The 12,182-nt window shown below is 40.0% G+C and overlaps 2 protein-coding genes across 2 annotated transcripts; both read right to left on the bottom strand.

The window, feature by feature from the left end:
• Nucleotides 1-73: 73 nt before the first annotated feature.
• Nucleotides 74-622, bottom strand: GCK72_007618 (uncharacterized protein; the record flags this gene model as incomplete). Its single annotated transcript, XM_053726331.1, has 3 exons — nucleotides 74-250; nucleotides 440-534; nucleotides 583-622. The coding sequence occupies 3 exons, from the start codon at nucleotides 620-622 to the stop codon at nucleotides 74-76; spliced, it is 312 nt and encodes a 103-aa protein (XP_053590525.1).
• A 2,399-nt stretch (nucleotides 623-3,021) lies between these two features.
• GCK72_007617 (uncharacterized protein) lies at nucleotides 3,022-5,443 on the bottom strand (the record flags this gene model as incomplete). Its single annotated transcript, XM_053726330.1, has 5 exons — nucleotides 3,022-3,153; nucleotides 3,202-3,356; nucleotides 3,403-3,507; nucleotides 4,291-4,417; nucleotides 5,336-5,443. 5 exons carry the CDS (start codon nucleotides 5,441-5,443, stop codon nucleotides 3,022-3,024), a joined length of 627 nt encoding a protein of 208 aa, XP_053590524.1.
• Nucleotides 5,444-12,182: the final 6,739 nt, after the last annotated feature.

The following is a 12,182-nucleotide window of genomic DNA, read 5'->3' as shown; positions in this document are numbered from 1 at the left end:
ACTTTATTAGTTTACTGTATATCATATCGAAAGAAATCAATGATCAATCGATAAAACATGCGAAAATCAAGAATCATGCAGGGTTGGGTTTGGTGCTGGAAGTGCTGTCATCACTCGGCTCACTGTCATCATCGTAATTGAAATTTGCATCTTTTCCACCTCCTCTACGACGGCAACAGATGCAACTTCCGACGATTGAAGCAATGATGGCGAGGGCGATGAGCCCACCAACAAGAGCCCAGAACCAGGTCTGAAAAGATTGAGAGATGAAGGTTTTCTTGGGTTTGCGATATTAGCCCGACACAGGTTTTACAACAGCGCTCTACCAAAATGCTCTTGAGAACTGTCTATTTTTCTCTGAGTCTCTTAATTTCGCACACAATTTTCTTTGGTTTTATTAGAGCGCGGTTGTAACCCGCGTGTTGTGCTAATAACTCACTTGAACGTAGAAGCTGCAGAAGTCAAATGTCTCGCAACATGTTTTATATTTTGGATCTTTATAGTGACCTTCTTTGTAGTCGGGGCTCTCCATGTCTGCAATTATTAGGGACAGGATGAGTGAAAACAAAACCATAAACCTACATTCTTTACATGCTTCTTTAGCAAGCGCGTATAAGGCCATTTCAATTTTCGTATTCGACTTGAAGCTTGAAGACTCGCGAGAAGAGAGAAGAGGGCAACAGTAAAGTTGAAACTGAAGCTTTTCACTCTATCGATCGATATTTATATGGAAAAAAATGAGGACGGGATAAGACAAATATAGGGTCATGCCACGGTCAAATTGGAAAAAATGAGATTTTTCTGAAAGTTTTTTCTCGGATTTTTTTGGTCACGTGTTTTTTTATTTACCGAGTTGAACTCTTTTTTATTTTTTTTTGATTATAAAATCGCCAAATGCTCAGTAAGTTCTGTCTCGACGAACGTCAGTAATCATAATCATGTCATGCCCCATAACGTTCTTTGAGTTCCTCTGACGTAAACACTTATTCTAGCACCTTCCATATAGTGACCAGCTCCCGGTACTAACTGATAAGACATTTGTATTTAACCCCTGCCACCGACCAGTCTTGGTCGGTTCTCTTATCTATGTTTATTGGACATAATGATGTCTAACTGACACTAAATAAAGATGATGATACCGCTACACTGAATGGCAGAAAGAATCTCTATATAACATGGAGGTACCACCTTCGCCATGAGTACACTGCTCTTGGTGAACAAGGGTGCAGAGTTCGAAACCTGATTCTGAAATGACGAGTTCTTCTTTATAATTCTGACCAATTGCTAGGCTACCAAAGAGTACCCAACAGCAAATTGCTTGGTTTTGTAAAAGAAAAAAAAAAGATTCCACCTGTGACAGTATCTTCTCCATTCTCTACTGTCAGAGCTGGTAAATCTCAGAAACTACCTCTAATGCAAAAGTCAACCAATCCTCCGCTTTTGTAAGAGCTAGTGAACTAAGAAATCATTTTATAATCAAAACATCTTATTAGTCCGCCACTCAAATGTATTCAGAGTGAAGCTAGACATCTGAAATGCTCGTTATCAAAGCAAGTACTTTGATAGGAATGACTTCAAGCTCGTTCAACATGATTCTGTTCTCTTCGTGTCCAGAAACACTCTCTTCGTGTCCAGAAAAAAAATAGTTGAAATGAAATAAGGCGAAGCTTGAAGAAAGAAGCTCGTTACTCTGTAAAAAGCTTATCAATGAATGATAAGTAAGGAGAATCATGTCGTATTGAAATATCTTGAAATTCATAATTTTGAGAGAATTCAATCCACATCAGAGAAGAGATTAATTGGTTTAAGTTGTCATGCTCAAAGAAGATGATAACGGTAAATACCTGATGTGGCGAGTAAGATCGAAACTCTTTTCAAAGAACGAGCCAAGATTTCGAGTACGGAAAAGTTACGTCTAAAGAACTAGATGAGATATGCAATGATGTTTTCTATCGGAAAACAAATCATTGGGAACCTGACCGAAAAAAAGGTAACCGTTTAATACCCCCATAAAAGGTGTAAGACGGACCTTGCCCAACTGAATTCTGCCTTAAAAGTAGAAATTCAGTAAAGACAGATCAGCAGTTAGAAGATGATTGTCGACCATTCAGTCTTAGCAAGTAAAGTATTTCAATTCATTCATCTGTCGAGATGAAACCTTTGAAAACAAAACTTGCCAACGTAAGACGTGCTACTGGCAAATCATGAAAACTCTCTGACTGATAACAAAGAAATGGCGGCACAAAATGCTAAATTTGTATTTTACAACCTTGGCAAACAGTGGCATCATTGTGGACACCAACAATGGCTTCATTCAACGGGACACTACAAAAAGATCAATGGCGTTAACAACAACATCTGGAACAACTCAAATCGTGTCAAGGAGTCATGCTACAACGGAACAGCAACAAGGACAAGAAGCAGGATGGTTTGTCTTCGGAAGCTGAGGATCGCAACAACAGAATATGGAATGGTTTGGAGAAGGATTGGAACTACAGAAGTTGGAAATGAACTCAATTTTGGACAATGGCATCAACATTATCTACACCTACCGCTACATCAGATAATTTACTCACTTTAAATATTTCATTTCCCGATTTACCCCTATAGCTTTTTATTTGAGTCGCTCGGGACGAGCTTTCCCAAAAGAAGGGGGATGTCATGCCCCATAACGTTCTTTGAGTTCCTCTGACGTAAACACTTATTCTAGCACCTTCCATATAGTGACCAGCTCCCGGTACTAACTGATAAGACATTTGTATTTAACCCCTGCCACCGACCAGTCTTGGTCGGTTCTCTTATCTATGTTTATTGGACATAATGATGTCTAACTGACACTAAATAAAGATGATGATACCGCTACACTGAATGGCAGAAAGAATCTCTATATAACAATCAGAAAGCAGCTAAATTTCTGAGGTTTCATACCATTTTTTTCAGAAAAAAACTCATAATCTCCTAGTTTTTACAATTACAATGTATACGTGAACTTCATTGGGTAACACACTCTTTGGCTCTTATTTATTCAGAATTATAAAGATAAAGCGCTCTTTGAAGGAACTCCGCCATGATCGATGGGTCCAAATCGTGAATATCTCCGGGAATCACTGATTCAATATCATCCATTGATTTGATCTCCCCGAGACACTGTTTCTGTAAAAAACTTTGTTAAATGTAAATAATTTGGTAATGTGAACACACCATAAGTTTTGGCAAGTTGTATCGAGTAGACAATTGCAACTTCTTCTTCTTCAGTTCTTTCTTTGATTCTTTCTGTAGAAAATTCTCACATTTCTGAGTGACCAGAGAGGTGTCGTATATGTCAGCCACCATGAGGATTCCTTCGACAGTGATTTCTGAATATTGTAACTTTAAAACTTACAAAAATCTAGACATTATTACCATCAATTGCTTGTTCTCCATAAAGAACTTCAAGATAGTTCTGAAAATCATCCGCATCGATTCCAGACAGTTTGATCTCAGTTTTCTTTGCTTCGTTGAATTTTCCTAAAAACAAAGTTTTGAAATATAAGAAAGCCAGAATTTGGAAATTTTTGATTTTGATTAACAAAATACGAAAAACTTAAAAATTCCTGTGACTGCTCACAGGAAAACTTCTTTTTTGCAAAAAATTGCATTATATCTGAAAATTCAACGTTTTTAGTCAGAAAAAGTTGCAATCAGACCAAATGTAGATAATTCTGTTGGGGAGTTTCAGTAAAATAACAACTATGCGTTGTTTCCAGTTTTACCTAATATAAAGCTTACGTTTTCTGAAACTTGACACCATTGATAAAATAAATACGTGAACTTTATTCAAATATCAGAAACCCAGAATCGGCAATAACGCCAACTCTGTGAAAAACAAATTAATTGAAGGAAAAATATAAAAACACGTGAACTACACAGGGAGGAAAAGGATTCCCAGAATCGGCAAGCTTGCCGATACTGTTATTTAAAAAAGATATTCCAAAACATTTAAAAACGTGAACTCGGTGCCAGTAGAAGGGTACTCCGTGGATAAAATCGATCTTCGAAATCGTGAAAACTGTTGATAAGTTATAGTAGATACATATGAAATGGGTGCCATTCAAGTCTAAGGTGTCTGAAATAATGAGGATTTATAGAAAACTTTGGTTTCTATTACTAACCTTTGTAAAGTATTATTCCAATTGTATCAAAATGATTTCAGTAATAAACCAACACTTATATTTATTGATTAAAAAAACAGATAAGAAAACTGATAGATTGGGTCCTGCAATATGAACTTGTATTATGTATATATCATACCTGTCCGAGAGAAGAACGCTTTTTGAATAGTTTTCCATTGAGATAAACCAAAAATGAAAACATTGCTACCGCTGAATGAGAAATGAATTTTCTTCGCATTCAAGTGAGCATCAGGGAATGAAGATCGCTGGAAAAATATCAGCGTGCCCTATATTTAAAAAAACACAGTTCTAGAGCAATGTTCTTTATTTTTGGTTTATCTCAATGGAAAACTATTCAAAAAGCGTTCTTCTCTCGGACAGGTAAGATATATACATAATACAAGTTCATATTGCAGGACCCAATCTATCAGTTTTCTTATCTGTTTTTTAATCAATAAATATAAGTGTTGGTTTATTACTGAAATCATTTTGATACAATTGGAATAATACTTTACAAAGGTTAGTAATAGAAACCAAAGTTTTCTATAAATCCTCATTATTTCAGACACCTTAGACTTGAACGGCACCCATTTCATATGCATATTCGGCATCTACTTTATCCTATTGACAGTTTTCACGATTTCGAATATCCACGAATGACACCGAGTTCACGTTTAATGACACCGAGTTCACGTTTCTAAATGTTTTGGAATATCTTTTTTAAATAACAGTATCGGCAAGCTTGCCGATTCTGGGAATCCTTTTATTCCCTGTGTAGTTCACGTGTTTTTATTTATTTTTTCCTTCAGTTCATTTGTTTTTCACTGAGTTGGCGATATTGCCGATTCTGTGTTTCTGATTTTCTAATAAAGTTTACGTATCAATGGAGTTGAGTGATTATAATGTTTGCCTCATTATGAATAGGAATTGAGTGGAGCACAGAATAAATAGATATTCGGAAAAAATGTGTTTTCTCTGATGAAACTCCCGAAATTTCCCAGAATTATTTAGAAAATGCGATTTCTTGATTTTTCTGGGTGCCCCCAAGAGAATTTTGAAAACTTTGATTTGTGAGTGACAAATTAAAAATTTCCAAATTCCGGCTTTCTTATATGAAGAATGCGTGGCAAGATACTGAAAAACTAAGAACTTCTGTAGATGCATTTCACATACTCATTACTTACCAATTTGGAAACATAAAACTTTTCATCATTGACGATTAGAACGGCATCCGAAAATTCTTCCATTGTTTCATTGAAACTTCTCAAGTTCTCTTTGTAAATTCCACTCATCTTTTTCACTTTCACAGCAATTTCAACATAAATGCAGTCATCTACAACGGTGTCATGGACGTAAGTTCTGACGTCAACCCCGTTTTCTAGAAGTTTCTCTGACCGAGAATACTACTGATAAGGAGTGTATAAAATGCTCCTTGTCAGAGTATTCGAGGTCGGTTTTTGATTACTCTTATCTTTCTTTAATTTCTGTTTGTTGAATAAATATGTAGAAATAACGCAAGTGTGAAGAGGTGCCTTACAGAGATAAAACCGCTACACACAGAGGAAGCCTACTATTCTCATCGAGAGATGAGAAGGTTATTCCGCTAATACTTTGATGGTCCGGGTCCGTACAACCCCCAACCGGCAAGTATTATTACATGGAGGTTCCACTCTTCACAGAAGTATACTGCTTCTGTGGAACTCGATTCTCAGAATTCGAGAGTGTGAATTACTATTCCAGCCTCTAGAACTTTCAAAAGTGACTAGGCCTAGGAATATCCATTTTCTAGCACTAAGTTTTATTCAGTTTTATGAGGTGGCCACCTACTTTCCTGTAACACCTGTAAAAACAAGAATATTACTATCTGCACAAAATCTGCCGAGTTCGTTGAAATTTTCTCGTTCTCATTTAACCGGATACGGAGATTTGCGAAAGGCAAATCTTCAGAAAGGTAGCAGTGATGTTTATTGCTCGGCAGGTTCGACTCGTTAACCTGAGGAAGAAGTCTCTTTAAGAGCCGATAGTCGTGACCTGAGAAAGGTTCTGCTCAATAGTTGGTTAATAGCCATCGACTTCTTCTTACGGGTTACACCTCAACGGCTGGTAGCCAACTGATAATGTTGATCGTCGAATCACAGGGAAAGTGACGATAGAAATGATATAATATCAGGAGGATAGTCCTATTGATGACATTTATGCAGAATTTTGAGAACAACCCGGCGGAGCCCGTGGTATCAATTAGTCATCATCATCGCGTAGAACCTCCGTACTATTCCCGGACTCTACCGTATGATTATTTTCTCACGTGACAACGGTCAACGGATCCAAAAAGACCAAAGTCAAAAAGTGATCGATTTCCCAAATTTTTTTTCGGAAAACGTAAAACTTGAATAATAAACGTGATAGTGCTAGAAAAGTAGTGACACCCTATCAAAGTGAAGTTGTAAAACTCGAATTGACTAAAAGAACTTCAACATGATAAGGATCAAAAACCACTCTTGTTGGCCACATATACAGTCTTAACCTTGATTTCAACATTCATTTTCCAAATGAAACCCGAAAATCTAACAAATAAGACAGTGGTTGACAGTACTTATTTTCTCCCGTCTGAAAAAGCAGAGAGAATACTATATGACTAGAATGACTTTTCAAATTGACGAAAGCATCTATTAGTCAGAAGTTTTACGACTCTCCGAGATCGTAAAACGAAAATTGAGATGCCGAGCACTAAAATTAGGTAGGCAAACAACCAGGAATTCAATGACGCAACACGACTACGGAGATCAGTATAGTCTCCGTTAGTGACGCAAATGAGATAACTGAAGAAAACGTTATCAGAAAGTCAAAGAAAACTCTGGAAAATCTGATGACGCAAATGAAGATTGACCATAACTGATAAGAAACAGTATAAAAGAGGACTGTATACTTCAGTGGGTCACTACAACTCTAATGTTGCATCTTCGTAATCGTCAGGTTATTCGCCCAGCGCTAGGTGCGAGACCCCCAGGAGCTCGAGTCGAGCAACCGGCAGGTCGAGCAAGAGCGCAGGCCGCTGAACCAGTAGCCCCGTAGCCTTTAAGGACATCAAGACAGCTACTGAAGCAATGCTCACCTCTCTTCCGAAGTTTACCGGAGAGAGAGATGAGGAAACATTCGCTCAATGGATACAAAAGTATGCCATTGAGGCGAACACACTCCGTCTCGGAAGGCAGCTAACTGCGGGAATCTTTCCGCGGATGCTGACCGGCTCAGCTCGTCTTAAATATGACGGGTTAACGGACGCTGAGAAAGCGGACTTTGCCTTGGCTACTCAAGCTCTCGCCGTGAAATTAAGAAATCACGGAGGGCGAAACAGGGCCATGAGCGAAATGTCCAAGGCAACTAAAAAGTCATCGGAATCGATGATAAAGTTTGCCAAGCGAGTAGAGTCTCTCGTAAATGCCTCATTCCCGGCGGGGACAGATGAGCAACGAGCTGAACTCACTATCAATCGTTTTATTGAAGGGCTTCCAACGCGAATCCGGACCAAAGTTAAGGTCGAGGACGCTCCGGAAGATCTAGATGAAGCGATTGAACTCGCAGAGAAGATGGAGGAAATCATGCGCGAGGAGGACCAAGAAACTATCAATCTGATTGATGATGTAACCAGGTCCGGCCGTGATGAGGTAGAAGAGATTCTGAGAGATCAAGTGAGACAGCTCACTATTGAAAACGAGGAACAGCAACGTTTGCTCGATCAAGATCGTTGGAACCACTACCAATCTCCATCAAACTTCCAAGGACGAAACCCAAACAACGGGCATGGTCGCAACCAAAACCAACGAGTTCGATTCTCCGATCAGCAGAATCGTGGAAATTTTCATCACCAAAGAAGCACGTCAAATTTTGAACGAACTTCGCGGAATGAAGAAAACTCCCGCTCTAGAAGAGGATGGCAAACAAACCGAGCTCCGGCACAATCAGGAATTCATTTCTTAATGATAGTGACGTGCGTTGCTCTTTGCTTCCCCTTGGTGACAGCCGATTTCCAAATTTGTCCGAATGTCCGAAGTGGAGAATATTTTTCACCACCACCTCAAATGACATGCGAACTTAACCCAATGGAAACGGTAGTGAAAGCGACGATTGATATTTATACAGAGTTTGGAGGATCTATAAAGGCAAAAGCTCATAGATGTGGAGTATCAAGCTTGTGAAGGAAAAGGCTTCTGGATCTTTCAGGAAAACGACAACATTGTCAATATCACTGTAAAGCCGATGAGCCACGACGATTGCCTCCAAGCCATTGACCAACACCAAGTGAAAAACCAAACACTGGTTTCTATGGGGAATGGAATTTTTCATTCAAAACCCCATGTGGTGAACAAAACAAAACTTCCAAATGGAACCTACTGTAATGCAGGAGTGGTATACATGTTGGAAGTTGGTGAAATTGCAACTCCAGACGGAGATCGAGTGATAACCTCATTAGGTGACACAGCGAATTGCAAAGCAGCGACTGGTGAATGTGAAATCTATGATGCTCGAATTGTTTGGAGCTCAGAGAAAATCACAAAGTTCTGCAAATATTCTAAGGTAGAAACCACGGAAGCATTTGTGACGAAAACCAAAATCGCGATTCCGTCCCTCCAAATGGCTCTTGAAATTAAACAAGACCAAAACGAGACACACACGGAAAATTGTGGTCTCCGCATGGCGGTGATAACAAATAACGGGTTTGTGATTTCTATCACAAATCATAAACAATCACTTTCTGAACTGATTGACTCGGTCGAAAACAAAAAGACCAGAAGGAAGAGATCCTTGCAATTGAAAAACAGACCATCGGATTTGCTAATCCAACGTCTGTATGGACCAAATGCAACTCTCTCAAGTTATCCTATGTTCTCCTATGACCCCATTACTGATCCGCGAATTCTGCACGAGATCAGAAGATATGACATCGCTTTGAGTCACATTCGCTATCAATGGGAAAATTTTGATCTCCCCGATAAGCAAATTGCGGTGCTCAGGGCAATCAGGGAGGGGGAATACAGAAAGCAACTCATTCGAGAGCTCAGAAGATGTTGGAAACCTCAAGAATGCTGTGACCATAAAGCAACTTGAACAACCATCACACCACTTCGATGGGTATCTGAATGAAGAATTCGGAGCTGCCAGAGCACTAGTAGGAAGTGAGAAAAGGGAGTGGAGTGTACATACACCACCCACCGCCCCAATCACCACCCGAACGCCCAGGAGCAGAGAAGCTGCTGGCATCGAGTACATCAGACAAATGTCTGATATACATCGGAAAGCAACTGAAAACCGAGACAACTCTCAACTCAACGGGAGACTCCAGTTCGTTGCCGACAGGATCATTGAAGCAAACCACCAGGAGTTCGATAACATTTATCACAAACTTTGTGAGATGCAAAACTCACATATTGAGATATCGAAAACCCTGTTAGCCATTGACCCCACACTCGGAATGCGTGCCTTGTTGAAAAGACAAGACGTAGTCGCAAAAAGAGCAGGAATGGTGTACCTAGTATCACAATGCAGTCAAGTAACAGTTGACGAAGTGTACTATGACCATAACGTTAATGGAACTTGCTACGTCGATACATCAGTCAGGTTACAGAACCAAACATGGTTCATTGCCCCAGGCATGGAAAAAGACTTAGTGAAAGAAAGTGCAGAAATCCCATGTGAAGAAGTCACATTAGGAATCTACAAGGATGAAGACGGAAACTGTAAGAGCCGAAATGGTCCTTCAGTGGTCCGCAATATCCCGATCACTTTCATGAAAAAGGTTGAAAAAATCAACCTTACGTTATCAGCTCCACCAGTATTCAACAAACTGGAAAATATTGATAACCCGTTGGTGTATTTAGCAACCTGGACAGTTAGTATGATGAGATTGAAAGAGACACAGATGGAATTAATGCGGAATTTACGCAGTAAGGGTCTATCTTCATCTCCAATCGAACATATCCTGGGTGATGGTGCAGGAAAACTTCTGGGCATTGTGGGTGAAATCCACAACAGCATAGAAGAAAAAAATGGTTTTATAAGAACGCACATTATATCAGTTATAAAAAGCGTCGTAATACCAATCCTAATCATTCTGGTGTTAGCAGCAGCTGCAGTTATAGCTTTGAAAATTTATTTGTTCAAAAAAGCAGCCGGCACAGCTATCTCAGAACTGGTGAACCTCACGCGAAGTGCCCCACTATCAATTCAAAAAGTGATAAGACGGTGGAAACCCGAAGTCCATAACATCATGTTACAGGACGAGGATGCCACTGAGCTTGATGTTTTTAGCATTGAAAGAAGTGATTCAGTAGTTACCATACCTCAAGTACATACTATCTTAACCTATGACGGTATGTATACGGTACCGAGACTACCAATCCAAGTCAACCATGAAAATGCTATCGCCCTAATTGACACCGGAGCGTCCATTTCTCTTATCACGGACATGATGATAAAGAGACTGGGGGCTGAGAAGAAAATTCAAAAATACTCTCCAGCATACGCTACGACGGCAAACGGCGAGTTAATGCATTTTCAAGGAATGGTGTCGGTGATCGTGTCTGTAGGGACATACCACGTTCTCATGAAACTATTTATAGTTGAGGAGAAAGGAGCCCCAGAACAATGTGTTCTCGGAATGGACTTCATCCAACAACTGAACAAGCAGAAGCTTAATGTTTCATTCAACCCAGCGGGAGACATCACCATTGGAGAAATGAATGTTAAGATGCTGAGTCAAGAAGACTGTCAAAGAATTTCCAAAAGTCAGACGGAGATTTATATTGGCAAAGTCAAAAACTCAGAAAAGCACTCTGAACGGGAGGAAAAACCACCTATTGTGATTCAATCGCAAAAAGAGGGGAATAATTCAACCGTAAATTTCCCCCCGAAAAATATCGTTTTTGGGAGGGTGACCGTATCACCGACTGATATCATGCTGAAAACTCTTCGGTCTTGCTATCAGAACGATGATGATCTGGTAGAAAATTTGACGGAATCCATCCGTCAATGTCATGAGCTCGTGTCGAGAACACTGGAAAATTCTCAAAACGAGACTAAAAAGACGCATGACGCAAGGAGGAAGGTCGCCGAACCTGACTTCCAAATCGGAGACAAGGTAGTGATAAAAGACCACACAGCGGGAAAACTGATGCATCAGTGTGCAAGACCGGTCATTATCACTGCTACCACCGCGTCCACGATCACAGTGAAGACTGAGAGAGGAAAACTCGAAACAGTTCACAAGAATCGGGTGAAGAAGTTCATCGAGGAGGGCCAGGACAAGACTACAAGAACAAGCCGCAACAGTGCCATGGATGCTGAGGAGGAGGAATGCTCACCAACGCCAGGAGACAAGAGAGGTCGTCAACCAAGGACTAGGAGAATCAACAGTGCTGGAAGTATTTTGGATCACCCCACTCAACAACAACAACGACGTTTCACTTTACATGGGGAGCCGAATCAAATGCCAGAACAATCAGAAGGATCCTTGGATCAGTCGACGCCCACCTCACTGGACAATGCATTGCGACGCAGTCGACGTCTCCAGCAGTTGCCGGTAGAACATACATCTCTCTAATATTTCTTTTTATTTATTTATAATTTTCTTTTTTAACGCCCGGGACGAGCTTGTCCTAAGGGTGGGGGATGTCATGGACGTAAGTTCTGACGTCAACCCCGTTTTCTAGTAGTTTCTCTGACCGAGAATACTACTGATAAGGAGTGTATAAAATGCTCCTTGTCAGAGTATTCGAGGTCGGTTTTTGATTACTCTTATCTTTCTTTAATTTCTGTTTGTTGAATAAATATGTAGAAATAACGCAAGTGTGAAGAGGTGTCTCACAGAGATAAAACCGCTACACACAGAGGAAGCCTACTATTCTCATCGAGAGATGAGAAGGTTATTCCGCTAATACTTTGATGGTCCGGGTCCGTACAACCCCCAACCGGCAAGTATTATTACAACGGGATCGTTTTCCAGTTCGTTCCATTGAATGTTTTTTAAACACCGCC

This window comes from Caenorhabditis remanei, chromosome II (assembly GCF_010183535.1).
Source record: "Caenorhabditis remanei strain PX506 chromosome II, whole genome shotgun sequence".
Classification (NCBI taxonomy): Eukaryota; Metazoa; Nematoda; class Chromadorea; order Rhabditida; family Rhabditidae; genus Caenorhabditis; species Caenorhabditis remanei.
Note: the sequence above shows the minus strand (reverse complement) of the source record. Positions and strands in the feature narration are given on the sequence as shown.